Source organism: Thamnophis sirtalis, unplaced genomic scaffold (genome assembly GCF_051295495.1).
Source record: "Thamnophis sirtalis isolate CommonGarterSnake01/CBP01778 unplaced genomic scaffold, rThaSir2_p1.2 scaffold_1, whole genome shotgun sequence".
NCBI lineage: Eukaryota > Metazoa > Chordata > Lepidosauria > Squamata > Natricidae > Thamnophis > Thamnophis sirtalis.
In genome coordinates this window covers 63,361,872-63,389,180 of record NW_028261381.1, presented here as the reverse complement: position 1 = coordinate 63,389,180, position 27,309 = coordinate 63,361,872, and the positions used below count along the sequence as shown (strand labels likewise).

Below are 27,309 nucleotides of genomic sequence, written 5' to 3'. Positions count from 1 at the left end.
TCTTTCCATAAGCATTTAACAATTGATTGCTTTACTCTCACAATTATTTATAGTTAATTATTCAGTTTTTCCCTCCTGAGAAATGTATCTTACCATTAGCACCAATAGAGAGACTCTTTATCATGTCCTTATTTATATTTTAAAAAATAAATTATTTAAATTTAAAAATTTAACAAATTGTAAGAAATAATAAGGGCAATGATATATAACTTCCCTCCCCCGGATGAGAAATGCTGATTACCTATAATGCACATAAATATAGAGATAAATTATGAGCAAAACTATATTTCTATATCTGGCAGAAATCCATAGATTTATATCAGAGTCTTAGAAAACATTATCTGCAGCTCTTCATCTGCCTCTCCAAGCTCTTCTCACAACCCAGAAACTTTATGCACCTTTCCCCACTTGCAACTATGGCCTAAACATGCTCCATCAGTGTTTATTTCTGACATGTCCCCAGAGATGGGAGGGGGGGGAACACAAATCATTACCGTGTTTGGTTTGACTAAGATATCCTTTTAGATTTCTTTCTTTTTTAAATTAAATTTTCATCAATATAATTGTTGTTTGGGTAGCTCTGCAATTTGTCTTCTGCAACTTTGAATGCTTGCTTTTTAATATGTAAAATGGCAAAAATATTTTTCATTTCACATAGTATAGTATAATCTTTATTGTCATTGTACAAAATAAATACAACAAAATTGGTTGTAGAACTTGTTCTTTAAAAAAAATAAAAGTAAAAATTAATGTCATCACCAAGAACCATTGTATATGAAATAGCCTGCAGATAAATTTCAGAAATAAATTTCATCTCTTTTGAGATTGATCTGTCTCCTAGCAGTGAGAAAAATGGCTGAATGCTCCAGTCACTACTCCCCTCTGCCATATGCCCAGGAGCTGATATTATAGAAAGTATTTCATCTTTTATCTATTGACCTTTTAATTGCCCAAAAGGCAGTTCAGTACAAGAAGGTTAGGCAGTTGATGCTTTTAGAAAATAATTGATGGCAGCAGGAACTATCAAGCCACTACCCAAAAGCAGGAAGTGCAGTTAAGGTCTGAATGCCCAGAAGGCTGTTTGGAAATGAGGTTTGAAACCTCCAGGCTTCTACCCTAATAGATTCAGCCATCATCTACAAAAAGCCATACATACTGTTTTGTTAAACTCATTGATCAGTCTTCATAAATGATCTTGAATATTGACCTAATAATAATCTATTTTATTTAATTAATAGCATTTTAAAATAATAAATAAGCAAACCTGGAAACTTCCCATAACATTTTTCTCAGAACTACTATCCACAATAAGAGCAGCCCTACTGCCTTATTCCGGAAATCAGCTGGGAAAGAATAAAACAAATGTTATTTATTTAACTTCTGAATATGGAGAAGTGGGAATCATGTAGTGCAAGCCTGCCAATTTCGTCAGAAGTCAGTCCAATTGGAAGGAGTGTAGTTTATTTTCTACTATTGTTTAAAAAGTTTGTTTCCTTAATTTATTCTGATTTTCCCACGATAAGGCATATTTTTTTCCTTTGGGCTAGGTCCTGGAATACATTATACTGCGTGCTCAGGAATAGTGAGCTGACCTTCTATAAGGATGCCAAGAGCTTGGCTTTAGGTGTGCCTTACCATGGAGAGGAGCCTTTCCGGCTGAAGAATGCCCTCTGTGAAGTCGCTGCAGATTACAAGAAGAAGAAACATGTCTTCAAGCTGAGGTAAGGCAGGCTGCCTCTAAGAATGTCCACTGTTTTGTAAGAGCAGGAACTGTCATAAAGGTAAACTCAGAGGAAGACTACCTTTTTCACCCTTAATTTAAAAGCATGCAAAGGATTGCTTTCTACAACTCAGTAAGACTAGGATTAAGAGTAGATACGGCAGACTAAAATAGCTGATATAGAATAAATTGAGGGAAATTAAATTAATATAATTAATATAATTGATTGATTAATTAATTAATATAATTTCCCTTGTGTTTTATTTTTGTGACACACTATATTTGGTCAGCCAATTTTGGAGCGTGCACTCAAAGATTGGGGATGGAGTCATTTTGATCCTTGCAAATTAAAAAACAAGTTTTATCAGAGAGAAGATACCATTTACACTCTGCAGATACATGCTTTTAAACAAAAGTTATTCTGAGAGTCCTGATTTCTGGATAATGTTTACTCATAAGCAATAAAACAAATGTGCTAAAAGAAATTTTAGGGGGAAAAATATGTCATTGGAACTGACCAAAGTTCTCTCTAATCCAAGGCTTTCTTTCCCACATGGACAGTGGATACAAGGATAATAATGCTTTTCCTGCTGATTTTTCTGCAAGCATTTCCTTCAGTCCTGGAAGCAGCATCTAACTAGCATCTAGACAATCTTAACCTTAAGTTGCACCCATATGTCAAATCCCATTTTAGAATCATTTAAATTAAGTATCATTCTTTATATGGCAGCAGCTGCAGTTCCCATAACTTATATGACATATCAAGAACTTCCTCTGTCTTGGCTATCCTGTATCTTCCTCCATAGGCTTCACCAGATTATTTTTGTTATTATGAGAACAAAAAAATATATATCCTGGTTCATCCTTTTTTTTAACAATGCATGCTTCCATTTTTAATTTTAAAAAACCCACCCAAATATTAGAACCTTTCCTTGCAGAGTTGCAGACTAATTTTTACTGCCGTTTCCTGCATTTTTTTCAACTCATCAATATTCATTTTGGAGTACTATGATCAGAATTATATACAATTCTATACAATTTTTCAAATGTGGTCACTCCATAGATGCATAAAAAGGAGTTAACGATACACATTTTGCTTTTTAATCCCTTGCTCAAAGGTCCCAACATCTCCTTTTCACCCTGAGGGATCAGTATCTTCCAAAGATCCTTTTTCCTCCCCCCTCAACAACCTTCATAACAAACGAAAACATTTTTACTCATTTTAGATCCTCTTGTTTTTATATCTTTATCCCTTTACACTGAGCCACATTTGCTAGTTTAGTTCCTGCTCAGACATTTTTGAAAGATTGTTCTGCAGCATTTTGCCCATGAAACACGGCTGCTGCTCTTGCTGCTGCTCCTCATTGTAGATTCTATACAGCTTTGCCGGAAGCAGGAGGTTTCTTGAGGAAAAACAAAAAATGGCTGCTGACTTTACAACTGACGTGATTGAATCAGATATTTTGGTATCTTCCAAGTCCTTGAAGGTTTAATTGCTAAACTGTGTAATGTTCTATATTTATATTCTCCAGCTGAGTTTTTCACCATTGAAGCGCAAAAAGCACATGAGCTCCCCCCCCAAAAAAAGATGTATCCTGCAATATTTTCAAATTGTTATCTTTTGCAGACTCGGCAATGGAAGCGAATGGCTCTTCCATGGCAAAGATGAGGTAAGTGTTTGCATATTTTTTCTCAGATATTGAAATATGGACTATATGATTAAGGGTCATTGGTTTTATTTGGCTATTCAAATGCTTTGGTGTGCCTAATCAATTAACATTGACAGCGTCAAAGCCATTCGGACATGCCTACTTGAATAGGAGGGAGGCAAAATAGATTTAAACTTTCTTCTGAAAAGAAAAAAAAAGGAAACTTCTGAACAATTGGAGTTGATTATCCAGGAACAGCTCTGGAAAAGAGAACACTCAAATGAGTGGTGTTGCTCTTTTTATTATTGATTCTCTGCCTGCTTTCTTCCCCCGGACTGCTTCTGTATTTTGGTAAATAAACAGATGATACCAAATATGGGCAGCTCTGTCATGTTCTATTCTCTAAAGCTCTGGTAATAGAAAATGAGTATATTCATTTATTTCAAATATATTCAGCCCATTTTTCTGCTTGAAAAACATCAGGTGGCTTCTTCAACCTGCAAATTCTATGGATCTGCACCAGCAGAGGAAGAACATAAAATAAATTTATATAATTCCTATTCTGGGGCTTGATTTCAAATTAAAAGGAAGCAGAGAGAATGACTCTCTTCAGGTTTTATTCTTTTCAGATTCAAAAGCAGGTTGGATAAGCAGATGGTTTCATATATAAGACAGTCAAAAGTAAGTCTTAGGAAGTAGGTTCCAGTGGGACCCACTGCTAGGTAAGTGTGCCTAGAATTAGTATTATATACTTCAGTCATTCTCATTGCAGCTAATTTCTTAGCTATTGTTCAATTTTAGTATTTTGCTTTCCTTCATTTCCCTCAATTTTCATTTGTATTCTAACCTCTTAGGGGATGTTTACAACTTTACAGTGCTTTTGGAATGTTTGTGAGGAAATTATTGGACTCGTGTATTAAATACAAACTCATTTCTTACTCTAATTACATTTTTTGATCAAGCAGTGATAGCATTTTTGTTGGTGATAGTATTTTGCAACTGAAATGGGTAATCTGTTTTTTTGCTTATTTGCTTTGTTTTTTGTTTCCGTTTTGTCCTGCTACACAGGATGAGATGCACACCTGGCTCCTGGGATTCAGCACAGCAATAATTGACTCCCAAAGCATTAAATCCAAGGCTCAGAGCCTCCCTCTGCCTCCCATCACCACTACAGATGTGAACCTGACCAAGAAAGATAAAGAGAAGAGATTCAGCTTCTTTCCCAAAAAGAAGTAGCCACGTGCTCCAATCGGATGCCTGTGTACTAAGGTGCATAGTGAAAAACTGCATGCACAGGTCTCTTTGGACACCCCTGGTACCACCCAGCACTGTTCCCCACACAGATCTCACTTCCTCCTTTTCATTTTTCACCACATATCCCCAGATGGCCCAAAGCCAATGTTTCAGGGAAGAAAGCAGCATCCTTGCTTCAGGACAAGCCGTCTTCTCCAAAACAGAGCTGGGAGAGGCATATTCTTGGATGTCTGACCAAATGGACATCACTCCAGAAAAATACTGTTTAAGAGAACAATGCTGTGTGGCTTTTCAGGAATGTTATAGAGAAAAGGAGTGGAACGGAGTTCTATCAGGCCAAAGATAATGAAAAAGAAAATGTGCAGTCTTGAAGCAGTTTCCTTTTCTTTGTATCGTCAGATCACTACCAAAGCTCAGGATTCTATAAGCCGATTTTCCCATCTCCAGTTGGCATAGAATCATCACATGGAATTTAGAAATAATAGTTGAATAATTCTCTCTCCCTCTCTCTGAAGATCAAAGGCAGCATGCCTTCATCCAGCTCCTGGCTTATTTCAGCATTCATGCTAGTTTGTCAAGACGGAGTTTCTGGAGGCCAAATGCTTCACGTTGTGGAGAGATGCAATCTAACCACACACGTTGTTCATGTCATAAAGCACAGTATGTTTTCAACTCATTCAGTCTGCACCCAATAAACTGCAGGCAAAATCCCCGATAATCATAGTAGGTTCAAAGTATAGCCAGAAAATTAAATTATCTATATTCAAACTTGCGCACTCAATTGTTTGGAATTGAGATGTTTGTAGATATTCGCACCCAGGAAATAAATCATATTCACTTTCTACAGAACACTACGAGCACAATCCAGCTAATATGACTTATGCATTTCTCCCACTAGCTAAATTGAGAGAGTTCCGTGGGCCTAACTTGCAACCAACCTGTCCTGGGTTTTGTTCCATGTTATTTAGTGAGATTCTTATCAATTCCATTCTTTATGGCAAAGTATGTAACACTTTGCAACTAGATTGCAGGTGCCACGCCTGCCTACAAGCTTTCTAAAAACATCTATCCTGTATTGGCTCAGCTTGCCAGAAGCAAATAGCTCTTCTGTTGTTCCTTTGTGGAACATGTTGTGCTGAGCATGCGCTTGCCTCAGCTTCTCTCTTCTGTAGCAATGTCTGTTGTGGTGTGTTTGTGAATGGCTCTTTAAAATAGATACTCCTTGCCCACCTTTATGAAGTGTCACAAGCCCCCAACCTAAAGTACGAATTCAGTGCAAAGGCAAAGAGCATCTCAGCTGAATTGCTTATTGGAAAACATTCTTTGAAATGCAGTTGGATTAAGAGTTTAAGGGGCCTGTGGGACTGATGTTCCTACAATGGCCTTTTGGCAAGTATGCCATTCTTGATGGGGATTTTCAGTTCCGGCCAAACTTTAATTCTCTCTTCAACATCCAACCCCTAGGGCTCATTAAACTTAATATTTTTGGTTTGGGATGATATTATACCATTCTAAAAGTGCCTTAACCTAGGGACATTTCATAAGTATTGCTTCCGGAGTGAGCAAATTCAATAAGCACCATGCACAGAAAGGTCTGGGTTTTTCTTACTTGAAAGGATGCTGTAAGTCGGGTTTTACAGCTAAAAAAGAACGCATGAGGGGGAACCATCTCTCTGCTTAATATAAATTGCAGTGAGTTTGGATATAGGTCCAAAGAACCAAGGTTTTAGAGTCTTCAGTTGCTTTTTGTTGTATTTCAAAATGCTGTGCTCTTCCAAATTGCCTGGATTGTAATCGGTAGGCAATAAACTTATTAATGCAATGGGGAGATTGAAACTACATTTGATATGCTAGTGTAACTTATTTTTAAAAAATAGTAGTATAATGGTCTGCATTGTGGATTTTCCCTTCCAAAACTATTCTGAAGCATCACTGCCAACATTCTCCCAGTGTATGTTTAGGAGGCACAGAAAGTTACTAATTTATAATATGAAGGCTACCTAACCTTATATAAGGCCTCGTAAAATACCAAATTAACTTTGGGTTTGTAGGTCAAATAAACAAGTCATTGTGAGCACATGGGCTCATTAAATTGAGCAGTATTAGTTGTGGTTTAGCCCCCTCCAGTCAAGTAGAATTCAAGTCTGCTTATTCCCAGTCACTTCTAGATTAAGGGCACTTTTGATCTTAATCCATATCAGGGTACAGGAAGAAAGTGCTCTTCTCTGCTCTTCCAATCAATCCTTATAGGGAAAGAAGTTATTCTAATCAGCACACTTTTACTAGAGCACATATCAAGTTAAGCCAAAGAAAGTAAGCAAGGGGTTGTAATTTAACAAGGTTTTTTTTTAACCTGATGTAAAGCTATTCTCAGGCAAGAGGAAAGGAGTAATACAGATACAGCAAATTTATGGGTTTTTTATGTTCCAAGTATTCTTTAAGATTGTCATGTGCTCAACTGATTCATTTGCCAAAGTCACCAAAAGAGATTTTATTGAACATTTTGCTTAAATGCATTTCACTTGTACATTTTAGCACTCAGAGGGAACATGTACAGCAAGAGAGAAGTGCCATCATCATCGCTTTCTTGGAGGATATTTTCACCTGTCACTCCTGAGTTTAAAATTGTAGTGCACTGCCCATTTTCAGATAACTGAAATAAAAACATGACTAAGATACTCTTTGAGGCTATTCCCGCTTTATGAGGACCACCACCCTGCACTGTACTACCTGCTTATAGAAAGCGGCTGTATTCCTTACGTGCATTTTCTTCCATCCTGTTTGTTTAATCTGTCATGAACTGGGCTTCTAAACCCATTACGAATTTCTCAGCTTGTAGGCATCGGGTAGAGTTGGCTGTGACTCACAGCAAGAGGCTCTTACCTATTAACAGACCAAAAGCATTGGCGTTATCCCATAGGATCCATTTCCTGCCTGGTGATCTTATCTTATCAGCCTTATCTTATCTGGGCTTTTCCCTCTTTGTTCAACTGCTTTTCACAATCCCACTTATGCAAGTCAGCACATGTGAGAAGGGAATGTCATGTGACCAGGCCCAAAATACATATACTTCAGAGTGCCAATAGCTGAAGTAGCCAAAGGCCTCTCCTACAAGATCTGGGGGCTGGAGTTAATCCTCTTTTCACAGCTAGGCATCACGTTCTGCCTGCTTCCAATGTGCTTCCACTGTCCAGAGAAAAGAGCTAAAGCTTCAGAATGTGCTTCAGAAGCAATTTAACTTTTTTTTTTCTAATAAATGAACCAATAAGCTTTTCCTGGCTCTGTGATTTTTGGGGTTTTTTTGTGTGCATGTATGTGTGTAATTTATCTTCCTAAATTCCCACGATGAGACCAGTATGCTTAAATGATCCATTATCTCAATACAAAGGAAAGGGTGCTAACATACCTTACTAAGTGGTGGTGTTTTATGATACACATTAACGTCTTAGTGCTTTCTGTGATGAAGAAATGCTTCCAGTGCAAAGATTCATTGGGTGTTTTCTACAGGTGATATAAAATCCACCAACACAACACTCAGGATCATGTTATCCCCTTCAGAAGCTTTGGTGGTTTCATCAACTCAGGCTACAGTGCTTCACAGTTGGCATCAATTCCACATGCAACTACTTCTCAGGAGGCATTTATGCTTCGCCGAAGTAATATAACTGCACTTTAGATTCTTCTCATACTGGGAAGAGCACTCCAAAGCTACCAGACTGGTTAGATTTGAAAGGGCAGAGAACTCTGTGCTTCAAGAAAGAAAGAGATCTTGTTTCTACCATCAGGTTGCAAGAGATTCACAACCACTGGTTCTCAAACGACAATGCTCCAATGACAGAGACAGAAAGTTGGTGTTCTGACAGAGGCTATGGATCCGTAAGATGTAAACTGTCAACCTGCCTTGGAAATAGAAAGAAAATATCTCTGACCTGGAATAGTTTATTTCCTCCATGTTGGAATAGGAAGAAAACTTTTTACTCCATAGGATTTCTTTGCTCAAAAGGTATTTTAATGCAAGACAAATTATACTAAGAAGATGGGCTAGAATGAAGTAATGCGACTTGAAATGGCTTAGAACCCCAATGGATTAATAGACCAGTGTCAGTCCTTGGTACTGCTCATTTTGGAGAGAGATCAGTGACTTCAAGAGTTGCCAATCAGCTTTGTAGCATTTTTTTGTGCATAGGAAATGTGGTACAAAAATCAGTTATTGCAATTTCCCCAATTATATCCCTCCCCCAACAGTGAAGAGGTCAAAGCTGTATTCGCAGGTCAAAAGTGGTTATTGCACAATGCATATAGATTCAAATATGTACATTAACAGTAATAGGTCGGGTGTTCCTAAGCTGAGAGTCCTGGAATTAACCAAAGCCATAGTAACATTACATTCTTTAAAAAAAAAGAATAATAACTTATTTTCCTAGGAGACGGAGCAATGTACATCTTGCTCTGGCTTCGTAAAGCAAAAATTTCCAAATACACCAACTCCTGAAGGGAGGAACATGTTCTGTATGATGATTGATCTGTATTGTTTCTGCTTTGACTGGAAGCTCCCTGATTTTTCTGAATGTATTAAGAGTTCTGCCCAATAATGCTGCCTGGTGCAGTGTCAGTGGCATGTCAGATCCATGTTCAAGTTCACAGACCTTTAAAGAGAGCATCTTTTTAAAAAAAATCCTCAGTTTGAGGCAGTTGCAACTTCCCAGAAATTTCAAGCATGAGGTGGAACAGGCAAAGAAGGTTCTGAGTAGTAATCCAAGAAGAGATGGAGATTTGAGAACTCAATGGCACAGGAACAAGAGATGTGGTGTTCAGCTGGTGGAATTAAGGGTCTGAAATTTCTCTCTCAAGTTTTTTACCAGGTTGTTTTGACTGCCGGTTTTCTCCCACCATGCTTCCTGAACATCACCCTCATGTCTTTGATGTTCTTCTGAGTCTTGATACGACTTGTACCGCTCCACCAACTCTTTGAGAGAAAGCTTCTCTTGGTCTGAAGAGGAGAGAATCTGTGGTTCTCTTTCATCGGCTTTAGCTTTATTAGTCCCTTCGGGCAACTTCTCTATCACAATCACGTGCCGGTTGTTCTCCAGTGATGCCTTTGCTGTGACACACAATTCCTTTGGAGTATCGCAAACAAGTTCCTTGGGGATGGAATCAAGAGAGGACTTTCTCCTGCAGCTCTGTTTGTCCCATTGCTGGCTTCTTACGTCTGTTTTTGCAATCCCCTTTGAACACTGGAATCCTGCCTGCATCTTAACATCATCTACCATTTTCTCAGGTGCTGAGCAACTTCTGTTGACTAGCGGGGGTCTGCATTTCTCAATCGTCACCTGACAGGAATACCTGGACCTCAGCTCCCGCACGTCGGGCCAGTCGAATTTCTCGGTCATGATGGGGCTGAGGGGACTGTGAGAGAAGGTGCAGGAGCTGGTGGGGGAAGATAGGCTGATGGAGCTGTTACTGGAAGAGAAGCGCTTAGGTGACTTCTGACATGTTGAGGAAGTGGAAAGAAGGCCCAGTGAGCCAGCCTCCTGAAGCACAATTTGTTCATAGTTGGGGAGACACAAGGTAGACTTCTTTTGGCCTAAGCAAAGAAAAAAAGTCAGAATAAGACAATGTTGGGACAAATAGAGGGGGATTTATTGAACCAACCAGCTCAGTGCGATTGGGAAGTCCATTCTTTCTCCTGCAACCTAACACTTTTGCCTAGTTAGCAGCAGCTCTGCACTCACAAATCACGTATTTATAGGAGGAGCCAAAAATGAGAATCTGCATATCTATAACCTTGGGTATTAAGAGTGGCAATGTGCTGGTTATAATATCCTAAACATTCAAGACAAAAAGTATCTCTTTCCTCACTCCTCTTATACCTCTCTTGATTCTATTTTTAAACCTAAATGGAACTCAGAAATTTAATCTTATTAGGTTACATCTGAAAAATCATATATTTGTTTCTATCCAAAGTAAGAACACTATTCCAGTTATGTCAATTAAGGGAACAGGACATGATAAAAGAACGGATACTTTGTTGATGAAGAATGATTCAACCAAAACATCTAATTCAGTAGAATATTTGCAATTCAGGGTTGGTTATGGAGTTCTTAATGGTCTTTGAGCTTGGTTGTTTTCTTGCAGAAATTTAATTACCCAACTGGGTAACAGGTGCTCTTTTTTATATACCGTGGCTTGCCCTTCATTGTTGGAAGTTGGGTAATGAAACGTCAGCAAGAGAGCACCAAGGACTCCACAATCTCTAATTCTCCTAAAAGGGATCTATTACAGTGTTTTTCAACCACTGTGCCGCGGCACACTAGTGTGCCGTGACATAGTGTAAGGTGTGCCGTGGGAAAATTACTTTATATATAGTCAATATAGGCACAGAGTTAAATTTTTTTAACATTTTCTAATGGTGGTGTGCCTCGTGATTTTTTTCATGAAAAAAGTGTGCCTTTGCACAAAAAGGTTGAAAAACTCTGATCTATTAGATGCTATTGAAAACAGACCAATAGTGTAAAATGGATTTCAAGTGGTTCTTTCTTCTTTCTTTGAAAGAAGATGTAGCCAATGTTAAACATGTTTTAGTCTATGAGTAAAAAAATCTTGTGCCTACAAAGATTTGGAGAACTTCCAATATTTATATACTTATTTTTATTTACTAAATGTTTATACCACCCATCTCACTACCCCAGGCTATAATATAATATTTCTTTCCAAGAACCAATCTTGTCTGGGATTATGGAAGTTGATCCAAAACATCTAGAAGGTACTAGATTATCTAATCCTGAATTAAACTCTTCTCAATTGGATGATATACAGGTAGTCCTTAACTTAAAACTTAAGTTAACAAAACCTTATGGTCACTTCTTGTATTTATGGCCATTGCAGCATTCTTAGGGTCATGTGATCAAAGTTCAGGTGCTTGGCAACTGGTGTGCATTTGCGATAGTTGCAGCATCCCAAAATCACGTGATCATCATTTATGAGTTTCCAAGCCAGTTTCTGATAGGCAAAGTCAATGGGGAAAGCCAGAGTCCCTTAACAACTGCAGTGATTCATGTTAACTATGGCAAAAGAAGTCATAACATTGGGCATCAACAACTGCCTTGCTTAGCAATGGAAATTCTGGTCCCAATTGTGGTCATCAATCAAGGATGGCTTGAAATATATTCTTATGGGTGTTCTAAACCATATTTAGAAGCTTCAATTGGCACACAAAACAGGAATCAAAGATGTTTCTAGAGTTCTGCTTTTCAGATCACTTTATTGCAGCTTTGTTTAACCACTGGCTAGAATTCCTTTCTGGTTCAGTTCAAGATGGTATATATTATGCACCAAACTTTAAATGAGCCATTCTAAACCCCTGTCCACTCAGTTAATTAAAGCTTCCAGTATTTTAAGCAAGCCGGGAGAAAGTTATTATCCTAAATGGCTCGAGACCAGCATATTGAAAGGTCTTCATGTATCTATTCTCCTGCTCCATCATCAGAGATCCTGCTCCTCATACAGCTGCCAATAAAATGATGTCTCCATGCAGTGTTGAGTTTTCAGGACTTTCTGAAGTGTGGCATCTTAATTCATTAATTCTCAAAGTGGTAGGGCAGGGGTTTCCCTGATGACCTAGCTTATAAATATATCCCTATTTGTTTGACCTATTATGGGATACAGGTAGTCCTTGACCTACAACCATTCATTTAGTCACCATTCAAAGTCACAACCACACTGAAAAAATGACTTATGACCAGTCCTCACACTTCCAACTATGTGGCATCTCCAAGGTCACACAATCAAAATGTAAACACTTGGATTAGTGGCGTGTATTTATGCTGGTTGTAGCATCCTGGGTTCGTATGATCACCGTTTATGACCCTCCCAGCTACCTTCCAAAATGGAGGAAGATTAATTCATTTAATGACTGCATCATTTGCTTAGCAACTGCACTCATTCATTTAACAACCATGGCCAAAAAAAAGGTAATAAAAGTGGGCACAAACTTACTTAACCACCACTTGTTTAGCAATGGAAATTCTGATTCCAATTGTGGTTGTATGTTGAGGACTACCTGTAACTCCTAGCTGAGCTTGGCTGATCTCAAAAAGCTAAACTGGGTTTGGTTTGGTTAGCATTTAATCAGGATTAATTAATGAAATCCCGGGGCTCTCAGCTAGACTGGAAAGACAAAAAGAAATCCCAATAGAAGGCAATGACAAAGCTCTACACTATTGCCAAGGGAATTTTTTTTGCTAACTGATATTGCTTATTATAATGTGCTAATGTTCCCCATGTTACATTTTTTATATTGTAGGATTTTAATACTGCAAGCCACCTTGGAATTCTACCAAAACAAAAAGATACGATAAAAGCAAATTTATAATATAGTACCTAAGAGATCAATTGCCTGCAGTTTTTAGAGGCAAAGCATTTCTGTCTTTTCTTTTATTAAGGCAAGGAAAGGCAAGCCTGTGGAACAGACAAATAGTAATAATCTGTCTTTCTTTCTACAGCAACCTTACTTCTAGGTATTGCTGTAATTAAGATAATAGCAACAAATGTTTTCTTGGCCATACATACCTTTGTCTCTCTTAACCACTCCCTGTTGGCCAGTTGACGTGTTTCTCTGCATCTCCTCCTCTACTTCAGCAAGTCGCCTGCGCATGGGTGGTTTCTGATTCTTAATCCGGAGGCTGTATTGGCGGGCCAACTGGTAGACTTTGTTCCTCACCTTCTCTGTCAGCTCAGCCTCAGTGAGATGAGCCAGCTGCATTATGTGAGGGGGCATCTGAGAGAAACTCTGATCTTGATCACAGCTCTCTAACTCTTCTGCTGCTTTCCAGGGTAATCTGGATGGCACGGTCTGCTCCACAGGAGCCTTGTCCGCAGGAGGGGACACCGCTGGCTCCTCCTCTACTATGTCCCCAAGATCGTCATCCTCCAGTATAAGAAGTGGTTCATGAAAGTCAAAGCCATTCTCCTGATTTCCGAGCCTGTCTTTCAAATAAGACTCAGTCTGGCCCAGACTCCCATTTGTTTTGCGCTCCCTACAGTCTTCTGTCTTCTTGTTCCAGTGCTTGCTCTTTGGTTGCTCCATTTCGTCCCAGAGTTTAATCATCTCATTAGGCGACCTGAACTCTGCTTCAGTGATAGGCATTGGATTCTCCTCACTGGTTGTCTCCAAATGGGGAGACGGGAGTGTAGCACCAGGCCTATTTGAAAGCATCAAGGATACTGCCTTGCCTGCTACACTACTGTCCAAGAGGGGAGGTCTCTTCCTCTTCAGCATCTCCTGCCCAGGCTCTGGCTGGGGAAGACTGTTTATCCGAAAAACAGAATTTCTCACCAGCCCTTTGGGAATGAAGGACAGGCTCTCCCTCCGTCTGACACTGAAGTTAGCATCCTGGTGCTCAGCATAATCATAGTAACTCTTGATCTTGTCCAGCAGCAGCCGGTCCTGGTGGGACAGCATTGATTCCTTCCGTCGACAAGAAGAATGGTCAGGCTCAAGCAGACCAGGCCGCACTGCACCATTAGAAGCACCGTTGCAAGGTTCAGCAGAGGGCTCTGGCAGGATGCTGCAACTCTGGGAGTCCACAGTAGTGCAGCCATTGTTGTAACACACAGCCTTTTCTCCCCCTTCCAAGCTCAGAATGCTGCTGCTCCGGCTGGCCATCTTTGGTGTGAGGTAGCCCTTCTCTTCCTCGAGGACCAAACTATTGCGACGGGAGAGGCTGCTGGCAAAGCGCTCTGCAATGATGCTGGCCTGATCTAGCACAGAAAAGGGGAGGATGCTGCTGGACTGCGGTGCATGACCATCTTCCTCCTCCTCTTCCTCCTCACTGCTCAAAGGCTTCAGTTCTTCTACATTTTCAGCAGAATCCATGATATTTGAACTTTGATCCAGGAGCCCATGGTGATCTAGATCTGGATGCTGAGGGCTCTCTTGTAGACATTCTTCCCTACGTGAAGGAATGTCTAACACTTTGTCAAGCTCAATAGGCGATCGAACCTGGGAACACATCAAAGAGAAGAGATGAAGAGAAAAGGGATCTCAATGACAATGATTTGAGCCTTTACATCAGTGTTGACTCTATTAGTCCCTAAAGTTTTCTTGGCAAGATTTCCTAAGTGATTTGCCATTGCCTTTTTCCTAGGACTGAGAGAGTGTTATTGGGCCAAGATACACACCTGGCTTTGTGCTTTAGGCAAGACTAGAACTCATAGTCTTCAGGTTTCTAGTCTGCCTTAATCACTATATCAAACTCTCTCACACTGATTCTTACCAAATTAAATTACTGTAATGACAGTTGGATGGTTATGTATTATGAGCCGTGGTGGCGCAATGTTTAGAATGCAGTACTGCAGGCTACTTCTGCTGCCTGCCGGCTGCCTGTAATTCATCAGTTTGATTCTCACCGGTTCAAGGTTGACTCAGCTTTCCATCCTTCTCAGGTCAGTTTATCTGAATACAGTATATAAACATAAATCATTTTACATGCTGCATCTCTTCTGGGCAGCACAAATTGCCGACCAGATGGTGTTGTACATGATGCAAATAATAGAAATAATTAATAGGCTGAGCTTTGATCAGAGCTGCATTATCTGCCAGAATTCACCTACCTTTGGCACAGATGACACAATCTCCACAATCCTCTCTCTAATGCTAGAAGAGTGGTCTTGTTTGGGTCCTTCCTGTGTCTTGTGGCCCTTGCCCTGAACCAAAATAGCAATGATCTTGTTAGAGGGCTAAATGAGAACAAAACCATTGTGTTTATGCTGGACTATCAGACAAGAGCAGCCAAATATTTCTATTCACTCTCTATTATCATTCTGGTATAACTTAAGTCTTATTTGTGTCCCCGTGTATACAACTGGGGGGGGGGAGGTAGTGTACGCCAGTTATTGAAATATATTCAAGAATGATCAAAAGTCTCTATGCAGGCCCAAGACTAATATTCCAGCTACTGGATACAGCAATAAGCTAAGCAAATGGAAGGAGAATATATGTCAGTGGGATGTCAGCTCACCTGCTGCCCAGGCACAAAATAGTTTGCAGCCAGCCATTAACACCAACCTTTATTCTGTCCGGTAGCCAGTTTTATATCCTACAACATTTAGCTATTATACGGTTCAATCTTTTTTAAAAATATGCAGGCTGATCAATGCTTTGTAATATATGCCTTCAGTACCGGAGCCAAGGAAGGGTCCAAAAGAGCATGGAATGGAATTTGTCAAGGGGATGACTTAAAGATGAACATTATCTCATTACTGAATGATTAATTTAGCAGAGCTTTCCTTGCACATGAACAAAATAGATTAAAAAATGATTTTCAACAGAGACAAAGCAAATGGATCCAAGAATTGTCTTTTGTTATCAAGCGCAAATCCAGTTAGGTTGTGTGGGACAGCATAAAGCGCAGAGTCAGTTGGTAGTGCCACTTAATAATTAAGAGCCCTACATGCAATGCTTCTCTTTTAGAGATACCGTCTAGGGCTCTAGGTCCTAGTTGGTCTATACCAACCCTGGTCCAGTTCCAACTGATTAGAAGATTTTAAGGAGCGCAGCCTAAGCCATGCACTAAGCCAACATGCAGGAGGGAGATGCAGCAGAGACTCAACAGGCACCTCACCGTGCTGCCCCAGGAGAAAAGCAAAGTATTGGCCCGATAGTGCCAGCAATGGAGGACTGCCATCAAGGAGCTTGCAAAGTCTGACACCTGCTCCGTTCCTACCAGCCTGTCCTCCTCCTCCTCTTCTTCTTCTTCCTCTTCCTCTTCTTCTTCCTCTTCCTCCTCCTCAGCTCCATTCTCTTCCTCGAGCCCTGTCTCCTTCTCACTGCCATCACTTTCAGCCAGCTCTTCAGAAGATTCCTGGGGAAGGGGCTGCTGATCCTCCTCTTGGGATAAGCTGTTGGGGATTTGTGGGGGTTCCCCAAACTCCAGAAGGGCTCCATCACTATCTGCATGCTATGTGAAGTCAGGGTAGTAAGGGGGTCCTTTAGAAAGGTCTTGGCAAGGGGATGCTATGACAACAGGACTTCTCAATGGTTCCATTTCTACAAGAGCTACAGAATATGGCTTAGGGCAAAGGTGAGTGCCCTCCCACTGGCAGGTCGGATTAAGCCTTAAGAAGCATTTTAAGGGACTGAGGGCTCAACAAAAGGCACCCATTACTTTTAATTCCTTTAAGGGGGGGGCTGTTTTCCAACCTTTTCAAAAATTCTGAATCTTACCTTTAATCCTACTGAATATTTGCAGCACATAAAAAGGAGAAGGAAGGAGACAGTTAGAGGACAAAAGGCAGAGTTTCATTTCCTCGCTCAGTTATGTATCTGGCATACTGTTTGATCCCTAGGTCCCTTCTCCATTTGCCGGAATCAGAAGACCTGAACAATACGCAAGTGCTAAATATATACATATACATATACATACATACATACATTTATCTTTTATGCAGTTTGAAAGGCATATCTCTGATCATTAGAGAGAGGCTTATAATTAGAAAGAGAAAAAAAGGCAAATGGGTGAGTGCAGGCAGCCCACAAGCTGTGCCTGACTCCACCATCTGTTTACAGCTAATATAATACCCCCAGACAGTGTTGCCAAAATATGGCAGCAAAAACACTAATTGTGAACCATGCAATTTCCTCCTCTCCTTTGTGTAAATAAGGGTAAAACTCACTTTGTCTCTTCAATCCTCCCAAACCCTGTTGAGCAATTCTGGGAGGAAATTCTAAAGAAACCACCAACTTCATCACTTTGCCTAATGATAGAGAAATAGCTTATATTTACAAGTTAGTCCATTCTGGCTTCCTTACCTTTGTCACTCAGTTGCTTGAGGATCTGTTTTGTTGGTTCTGTGATAAAAACACAACAACATTTCCAAGATCAGTGCCTGAAAGAAGCTGTATCAAGTACAGGAGCACCAACACATTTCAGAGGATGAAAGCACCAGCACCAGCTTTAGCCCACAGCCTCAACCTGCCGAAAAGACAACAACTTAAAGCACCCAAATGGAGAACCACACACCAGCTTTTCCTGCAGATGGCAGGGAACATGCCTCTCAGACAGCACCATCAATTGCCTTCTCTAAGCCACCAGCACTAAGTAAACCAAAGCACAGGTGGTCAAAATGTTCTTGGATTTTAGAACTCTTAATGCAATGTAAGACTTATGTATCATGTGAGCATGTGCACATGCTCAAAAATAATAGCCTCAAGCAATTCAGCCCTATTCTGCAGTCAGAATACCTAATGCAAACAATGGTCTCTTCCCCACAAGCCCGGGTCCTGCCTGTGAGATGGGAAGGAAATTGAAAACGGCTGTCCTAACAGTGGCCTCTTTTCCATATCCCAAAAATGAGGCTGCCAAAGTTGCTGTCCTCTTATGAAGGCAGGGGTGGTGAGTTTTGTTGCTGCTGTGGGACAAGGAGCCTCTTTCTCCCATGGCTGCAAGTTGGGTTCTCTCCCATCTTCACAAGGTCTTCTCTGCCATGCCCCCTAGAAAGCCCCACAGCTGCCTTTAGAGCTGGCAAGCATTTAAGTTATTGGTAGGAATACTGGTCTTGTGGACAACCTTCACAAGATAAGGGGGAGGGGAAGGGAGGGGAGAGGAGAGACCTTTGGTTCTGTTGTCTCTGGCAGCCCAAAGTGCAATGTTCCTAGAGATACAGAACTCCATGGCCAGGTGGGAAATATTACTTGGGCAATGGGGCCATCAACTACAGTATCCATATATAGGAAGGCTTATTTCCAATGGGAAATACTATTTCCTGCCAGATTGTTTGGATGAAGGCTGATTCCAATGTGGAAAACTACATAACCACAAGGACACAGGCCATCCCAGGATCAGGGCAAAGGAGCTCTGTGGCTGATGCCATAGTAGGACTCTAATCATTTCCTTGTACTAAGGGATTCGTTCTGTTGGTTAAAAGGCCCACAACTCTAAAAAGGATTTCATTTTGAGGGGGAACAAAAAGGCTAGAACTTTGTGCACAACAATATCAAGCTTTACATTCTTAACTGCTCAAAGACCTGCTTGGCCTTTTTTGGGCTCCTGATATATTAAGAAACATTTCCTTTATATCTTTAAAAGCCAAAGAACTAGAACTGCTCATTTAAAAAAGAAAAGAGAGAACTGGAATTCTCAGAGTGTTAGGTTTTGTACGGTAGCCTTTAACTTATGACCACAATTGGGTCCGTTATTTTCATTGCTAAGCAAGGAGATTGTGAGATGAGTCAAGCCCGATTTTATGACCTTTTTGCCATGGCCATTAAGCAAATCACTGCCGTAAATGAACCATGTGGTTGTTAAATGAATCAGGCTTCCCTCTTTGACTTTGATTGTTGAAAGCCAGCTGGGAAAGTTGCAAATGGCCATCTCATATGAGCCAGGATGTTGCAACCGTCGTAAACACCCAAACTTTGATTACATGCCCGTGGGCAATGATGCGGTGGTTATAAGTGTGCGGACCAGTCACAAGCATGTTTTTCAGTGCGGTTGTAAATTTAATCAGTAAATGAGTGGTTGTAAGTCAAGGACTACCTGTATTAACCACTTCAATTGTGGTGAAGTGCTGGATGCATAACCCTCTGAGTAAGAACTACCTTAGCCTGCTGGTGGGGACTGAGAGGTATGTTCAGCCATGAATACTCATGCAAAACTACTCTAGAGAAATGCTGGACCCAATTCAGAAGCTTCCCAGCCCGTTGCTTTCCATTCCAGAACACCTGGCTGCAGACCCACAAACTAACGGAAGCTCGCACCCGATTTTCTGCGACTTTTAGGAGCTGCCGCAGCTGTGAAGTTGTGGAGTCCATCTAAGAGTTTCTCAGCACTGGTTTTGCCACAGAACGGTTCTATGAATAGGACATAAGACATTAGCACCAGTGGCTTTAGCTGAACTGTTCACCAAATTAGGAGTCATTGTAAAGCTTGCTAAATAGTCAACAAAGGAATGACAGCCAAGCTATGCTTTCTTTCCTCTTGTGCAATGCTTGTTTTCTGTCAAGTGAAAGTTATAACAAGGAGTTCCCATTGATAGGAAGCTCACCAGAGAACAGCATGGAAAAATAGAGTGCTCATATGTTTCTTTGCCAAACAGTTTGGGTTTAATTTTTATCTATTACTGTTTTTTTCACAGTAACAAAAAGGCTTCCTTTGTTGGCCATGTTTGTTGGCTTTGCAAAAAAACGGAATCCTGCTTAGTCTGCCATTCTACCCCGGAAGCCTATAGACCTTTTGAAACTCTCAGTCCGGGTAGATAATGTTGTGGCCCGCTAACGACCAGCGAATCGGGCAGCAAATTCGGACAGTGAGGAGGTTGGGGAGGAGCATGGGCCAGTCCTGGAGTCTGGAGAAGGCTCTGATGAGGGCTATGTGTCGGAGGCAGAGAGGGGGTCAGAGCCATATGCCAGTTATCAGCTTCTTTCAGAATCAGACATCAGTGAGGCAGACGAACAGCTGGAGCCTGTTCCCAGTGTGCGCATGGACAGAGTTGCCAGATGAAGGGAACATCTAAATAATGGGTTGATTTGGGAGTAAGGCCACAGGTGGACAATGAATGGCCCCTCCCAGAGGAAATAAAAGAGAAGCAAAAGGAGAGAGGCGTTTGCAGGAGACAATTAGTTCACTTAATTGGTTGGTGACTATCCAAGACTCCTTGCCAGGTTTTGCAGATATCAGCCTGGCAGCTCTCCAGGCCAGATAAGGTCTGTGACTGTAAATCCTCCCTTGAAAGACTTTGCTGAATGTGAATGAGCAGAATTCACAGTCAATTAATAAAAGGGTTTTTTGTCGGGACAAGGAGTTTGCTTCATGCTCTTAGGAAGCCTAGGTCAGAACAGATAATCAAGATTTTAACACTTCTATCCACACATGAGTTTATCTTATGATTAGGCATGTGACAGAAAGAACGGAGCTGCATCTTCTGACTTCACCCCTGCCGGCTCTTGAACCCTGTCATCTATATATTTGAAGATGAGTTCTCATATGGGGAGCCTGGGGTGGATAGGTGGGTGTCCCACATGATTTACAAACCTTCATGCTCAGGATGGCATAGAACCAGAATCAACAGGAAGCATCTGCAACTGTTTCAATAAAAATTCAACAACTGCTGCTGCCTAAACATGGAGTCAAGGCAACTGGTTCCTTTGGACAAATAGGTTTCTAACTCTTAAAATAGTCTTTGTTAAGACCCCTTTAATATTCTAGAAATATGATGAATTCAAATTGGCTGGCCTAAATCACCTCATGATGGGAAAATTCTCCTCCCTCCCAGGCTGCTGAACCGCAAGGGCCAGCTTCCTTCACCGCTAGGCACACCCACCAAAGATTAAAATCTATACGTAAGACTTTTGCGCTCTTCATCAGAGCATTAAAGAACTAAACTTGACTCACACACATCTTTGGGTAAGGTAAAGAGGCTGAGTAGGCCCAAATGGAATTTAGATACTCATGCATATTGAAACAGAAATTACAATATCCAAATGTCATTCAGTAAAACAAGAACCAGCTTGGCCAGTCTTGTGCTAACTTGCAGGCTTTCCACTACACCAAATTCTGGAGCAATTCAGAAAAAAAACCGGCCCAGCAACTTAACTTAGCAGCTGCTTCGGTCAAAGGGTGGGAGGCAAACATGCTCATTTCCTGTAAGGGCCCTGCAATGTTGCCTCAAAAATATGACAGTCAAAATACAACAACCACACTTATGTAGTAAATGCTATGTAACTATTCTGTTCCACTGAGTTTTGACAGAAACTTGGCCCAAATATTATGGACGAATGAAAAGTATCTCATAAAAGAGGGGATTTTATACCCCCACCCCAATGAATTGGATCAGATTAAAGGGCACTAGCCCAGCCCAAACATCCCATTTCCAAAAAATAAACATTACTTCTGAGGTAATTTATCTGCTGGATCGCTCCATTTCTGGCTAGCTCTGTTATGGATATAACCTGCAGCTTCCCAGGTCAATTCATCACTTCCTAACATTTTCTGAATCACCATTTTCCCAAGAATATTAATCAGCCGTGATTCAAAAGTGTCCCCGAATGCTGGCTGGGGAATTCTGGGAGTTGAAGTCCAGACATCTTCAAGTTGCCAAGGTTGAGAAACACTGCTCTGGGTCTTTTCTTTGTTCTTTGGTCCCACATTTCACTTCACAACAACGCATTTTAGTAACCTCACTTCAACTGCTAAATCACCGTTCTTCAGAAACGGAGGTGATAAGAGCACTCTATCGTCAAGGGAAAATTCCCATAGAAGTGTCCAAAATACACGAATCTATACTCCTCACCTGCTGTGTATGTGAGATGTGCCAAAAAAAAAAAAAAACCCTGTCAGCTGTCCTGAGATCTAGAGCAAAATATAAAAAAGCCTAATAACATCCCAAACCAAAACAGGCTGGAGGATCCACCAACAGAAATAAAAAGTTCTAAATGTAATCCTTGACATACGACTATAATGGAGCTTGCCCATTACAGTTGAATGTTGTAATGCTCGTAAAACAGTTGCGTGACTGACACAATTTAATAACATTTTTGCATCAGTCTTTAAGTAAACCAATGGTTTGCTATGGGCACAGTTTTGCCAAAACCCAGAAGTGATGGTTTTTCACAAAACCATCGTAAAATGCAGTTATGACCACAGGATGCTGCAAATGGTCACAAACATGGTTGTATTGCTGAGCACCCAAAGCTTGATCATGTGACCACAGAGGGGACCTGACCACCAGAACTTTGAATCCAGGCCATAAATCCCCTTTTCAGGTTGGTTGCAACTCAGTGGTGGGCTTCAAAAAATTTTCGAACCTACTCTGTGGGTGTGGCCTCCTTTGTGGGAGTGGCTTGCCGGCCATGTGACCTGGTAGGAGTGGCTTGCCAGCCATGTGTTTACTTTCTGTCCCTCTCCCTCTCTCTCTCCCTCCCTCTCTCTCTCTCTCTCTCTTTCCTTCCTTTTGTCTCTCTGTCCCTTTTTCCTTTTTTTCTTTCATCTCTCTCTCACTTTTCCTTTCTTTTTTCTTTTTTATTTCTTTCTTTCTTCCTTTCTTTCTCTTTCTCTCTCTGTGTGAGTCTGTGTGAGTCTGTGTGTGTGTGGGGGGGGTGTTTCAAAAATTTTTGGAACCTCTTCTGTAGATGTGGCCTGCTTTCCAGGTCCACTGGTGGAACCTCTTCTAATCGGTTGGGTAGATTTGACGAACCGGTTCTACCGAACAGGTGCGAACTGGTAGGAACCCACCTCTGTTGCAACTTCAATGATCACTAAGTGATAAGTGGAGGACTACCTGTAATCTAAACCTTCCAGAGATCTTCTCACAATTGTCTTCTCATTCAATTGCTGCTGATCAGAGTTTGCATCAGCAGGGCCTGCAACATTCACTCCCTGGACATAGAAGCAACAATTTCTTTTTGACATATCCGACCCCGACCCCCCCATACAATTTACCTGATTGTCGACGTCCAGACCGATTCCGTTTAAGGATGTCTTCAGGCTGTTGGCATGATAAGGACTTCAAATGCTCAGGACTGTATTTGAAGTGAGGAGGATCTGAAAGGAGTAGACACGTGTTTGTGAAAAAGACATCAATTATATCTGTTATGTCTGACCAGAATGTAGAATACATGAGGGAATGGAATTCTAATTGGGTCTGGGTCTTAAGAATACTGCAAGCCCATGTTACCTCCTGATTTACAAGAACAAGCATCATTTTACTCTTAATCCCTTTAATATTGAATTGTACAAAGAAGCCAAGACAGTGACAAAGATATTAAATTACAGGAGACAGAACTTGGAATAGCTATAAGGGATGATGAATCTGCATTTTGTTTATTATTGCTTTTTCCATCCTGTAAAATTCCCCCAAGTTGATGAAATAATCTAATATAGCATTTAACCTCTCCAGATGGGGTGTTATAACATATTTATTGACTGCATGTACCAATGATGCAGTGGACAGGAAGAATGAAACAGGAAACAGACACCTGAGACAAGAAAAGGGGAAACTTACAGAACGAGTCCATTTCCAAGATGGCTTCTTTGGCCTGAAGAAAAGGTAGAATTGCTTTAGTGGTTGTGGTTCCACAAATAAAGAAACAAAGCTGTGATACTGAAATGAGTATATGCCAACCCTTTTGTCATCCACAAAGAAGAGACAGAGGAGTAGAGAGGAGATATTTCTCTCCACTTAATTGTCGTGTGCAAAAAATACAAGAACGTGCTTTAGGCATTAACCTTTAATGCGGTTGGATACTAACTGCCAACCTCAGCATAAGCACCAACATCCACATAGATATTCCCCATCCCTTTTAGAAGAATTCTTATGTTTAAAAATTATCATTGGACTTTCAAAGATTTGTAAAGAGGGTGAATGTATACTAAAGGGATTCAGGGAAAAAAATACACAGGACGACCAAGATGTTTCCATGGAAAGGCTCATTTTCAGTTCCCAACAGCTCCAGCCAGCATGGCCAATGATTTCACTAGGTGCTATTTTGCTTGTTTGTCAAATTTAGGTACCACCCTTCTCACTCATTATTTCCCTCCCCCATCCACAAATTCTGATAAAATCTGAGAATACGCATGGAGTCCTCCAGGCCATCAGACCATAAATCCCAAGGGCTAGGTAGGCTAGGGACAATGGGAGCTCTAGTGTGAGCACCTAGGGAACATGCTTTAGAGAATGGCCAAAGAACATTTCTGACATCTGAAAGACCATTAGGGCAAAGGGAGAACAATACCCACTCACTTTCTGAGGGATTATGGCATGGTGATTTTCTAAGATCAGGCGCTTGAGGTGGTGAGTCCAAACCCGCTTCTCGTCCCCTGATTTGGCCTGGTAACAAAAGTACACTCCATGAGTTTGAAAGGCAGTTGTGCACATGTGATCCTACCCCAGCTCAGCCTTCTGAATCTTCCTGTTCTTTGCTTAAAGTGTACATTCTTATATCTGCTCTTTATTTTCAACCCTAACTTCTCCTGCATTTAATCATTCAAATTTCATTCCTATGGATTGATTATCTTAATGTGCTCTTATCACATGATGCTGCACCTCAATCCTAAGCTGGTTTTATTGCTCACCTTACACCTCCTTCCTTCAAACACAGTCTGATCCCTGCATTTGCCACACAGAAGCTTATAACTACTTAGTTTTCTCAGTCTTTCTGCTGGTTTTCCCAGTTCCCTCACTTCTGCCAACATTGCTACAAGCAGATTGTCCAGCCTGAGCTTTGAACCCATCACCTTCACCAACTACTGTCAACACACTAATAATGTCAATGGGTCTTCATCTCACCTGAATGTTATATTGCTGCTTGTTATGCTTGTAGTGGGTGACAGTGAAGCAAAGTGAGTCCCGTGTGCTCTCAATCAGCATCAAAGATGAACACTGCAGGCCAGAGAAGAGATGTCACTGCAGCCACAGCAATTAATGGCCATCCTGTTATTCCCCCCACCCCCCATGCCCCATATATCACTTGAGGAAAGAGAAGCTCTCCTCCACTGAATAACTCTTAAAAGTGACATGAAGGCCATCTTCATTTTATTGGGCCAAAAAAGTGCATGGCCAGATTTACTTTGTATGTATTTTTTTTAAGTTGTTGTGGCTGTTATGTCCCTTTAGAATGGGATGGTATTGTTAGTGCAGAAAAAGAAAGGGAGGTCCTTTAGCTCAAAAGAGAGTTTGCACTGGGGCTGGGAACAGTCTCTGCACTACATTGAAGCAGTTTGTATAGTACTGAAGTTAGTACATAAGGCAAGGACACTCAAATAAGGGCTGGAGAGGGGTATCTTTGGCTAGGAGGAAATAACAATAACATACTTAACTAGTTTAATAATTAAATTAACAGTTTAACAATAATATTCATCTAGAACAGCTATTATCTTTAACTTTGCCTTCACCATATCTATAGTAATGCAAATAAGACTGGAGGGGGACACACACAGACATATATGCATATGTATCTGCACTGTATATGTATATATACGAAGTGTGTATCTGTCTGTGTATACATGTACCCAGAGGTGGCTGCTGGATTGACCCACCTGCCCCCTCTTGTTCTCTGCTGTCTACCCATCCATCTTCCTTACATTGTTGCATTCTCGATGTGTTCTTTTTCATTGTTTATTTCATTGTTCTATTATCTTACTTTCGTTTACACTCTTTTCATTCCTTCCTTTTCATTATTGTAAACTACCTAGAGCAGCCTCACAGGGAGATAGGCAGCAAATAACAAATAAATATCATTTTTTCAAGGATAATCAATTTATAAGAAATTCCTTTCAAACTAGTATGAGTTTTGAAAAGTCTGATTTTTATGCTTCTGGTTTTTTAGTTGGGGAAAGGGCTGCATGTGACAAAAAGGTGGCATTGGAGGGAGGAAATAAAAAACATCCAGGCAGAGGTGTTGGTCTTGTGGGCCTCTACAAGTCATTATAAATTCACATCAACTTCAGCTGTCAGAAAGAAAAATTTTAGTCAACAAAGAATGTCAACCTTTTCATCTCTTCTTGCTTCTACCCCCTCATCTTGATGGCCAAGTTATCGAATTCTCAATCTTATTTTAAAAGAACAGAACAAACAAAATAGCAAGCAAATACTTATTTCTAATGCAAAAGAGAAGCAGAAAGGATGCCGCACTTACTGGAATGTGACTCTTGAATATGTAGTGATCACCGCGTTTCTTAGTTATCAGCAAGATCTTGTCCAAAAGGAAGAATGTTCTCTCATTCCTAACACGATGTACCCGGAATGTGCCCTCTAGGACTAGCTCACCGTAAGTTGTCAGGTCTGGGCCCTTCCAGTTTATAAGTAAAGACTGGATTTCCTGCAAAGCCAAGGGAAAGATTAATGTTTTTATATCTGAGCCCTCCAGTACCCTGGTGATTTTCCAGATGTGCCGGGAAGAGCAGTGATAGGAATAAAAGTCCAGAACAACTGGAGGATAGCAGACTGGAAAAGCTTGCAAGTCGATCAAGAGCCATTTGAAGGAATGCAAAGATAATATTTAAGGTTTTTTTTAATAAGTTGCTTGAATCTTATAGCAATTTGTTGAATAATTTTTTTGACACAATTAAAATCAATACACATTTTGAATTAAAGAATAAAGAAAAGTAAATAAGAGAAAAAATATAGGGAAAAAAGAAAAGGAAATGGAAAATACTAGAGAAATGACTTCTGATTTTCCTGACAGCAGTTATAAATGCATTTGTACTTTGCTTTTTCTCGCTAAAGTTACATCATTCTAAGGTTACATCATGTCATAAATATTTGAGTTTCTTTAGAACTGTGTAAGGAAATATCACCTGAATTTTCAGAGGGATATACTTACTTGACCCTACTACACTGAAACTACTACAACTATCTATCATCTACGTTTCAGATTGAAAGCAGATCAGGCTCAAGATGCTTCTTTTTAATTACCTGCAGCCGCACGGCATGTTCATGCTTCCGCTTCATGTCATTGATATACCAAGCTACACAAGTCATAGTGGCAATTGCCTCTTCCACCACTTCGTAGCCATCTCCTTCTCTGTCAAAGTGCTTTGCTATCTCCTAGGAGAAAAGCATACTCAAAAAGTTAGCATGGAGCATTATGGATTTCTGTGAAGAACTTTCAATAGATATTTATTAATTTTCTAGAAAACAAATCAACCCCAATTATCAGTGGAGTAATTGATGTTTCAACCAGATTGCCTTCAC

General features: G+C 40.6%; 2 protein-coding genes across 7 annotated transcripts in view; one reads left to right on the top strand and one right to left on the bottom strand.

Moving 5' to 3' along the window:
* The window catches only part of SPTB (spectrin beta, erythrocytic), a 138,647-nt gene extending 133,605 nt beyond the window's left edge, over nt 1–5,042 (top strand). For all 6 annotated transcript variants that reach the window (XM_087713638.1, XM_087713623.1, XM_087713619.1 and 3 more), the window contains 3 exons: nt 1,548–1,721; nt 3,348–3,390; nt 4,438–5,042. In XM_087713638.1, coding sequence (XP_087569764.1) covers nt 1,548–1,721; nt 3,348–3,390; nt 4,438–4,605 — 385 coding nt within the window. In that variant the 3' untranslated portion in view covers nt 4,606–5,042. The remainder of the gene's footprint in view (nt 1–1,547; nt 1,722–3,347; nt 3,391–4,437) is intronic.
* Nucleotides 5,043–8,780: 3,738 nt separating this feature from the next.
* Nucleotides 8,781–27,309, bottom strand: part of PLEKHG3 (pleckstrin homology and RhoGEF domain containing G3) — a 58,564-nt gene continuing 40,035 nt past the window's right edge. The window contains exons 8-18 of the mRNA XM_087703538.1: nt 27,031–27,162; nt 26,252–26,434; nt 24,904–24,996; nt 24,358–24,444; nt 23,620–23,653; nt 23,058–23,159; nt 17,424–17,470; nt 16,245–16,580; nt 15,235–15,327; nt 13,192–14,623; nt 8,781–10,207 (exon numbers count right to left, since the gene is read on the bottom strand). Coding sequence (XP_087559664.1) covers nt 9,435–10,207; nt 13,192–14,623; nt 15,235–15,327; nt 16,245–16,580; nt 17,424–17,470; nt 23,058–23,159; nt 23,620–23,653; nt 24,358–24,444; nt 24,904–24,996; nt 26,252–26,434; nt 27,031–27,162 — 3,312 coding nt within the window. The 3' untranslated portion in view covers nt 8,781–9,434. The remainder of the gene's footprint in view (nt 10,208–13,191; nt 14,624–15,234; nt 15,328–16,244; nt 16,581–17,423; nt 17,471–23,057; nt 23,160–23,619; nt 23,654–24,357; nt 24,445–24,903; nt 24,997–26,251; nt 26,435–27,030; nt 27,163–27,309) is intronic.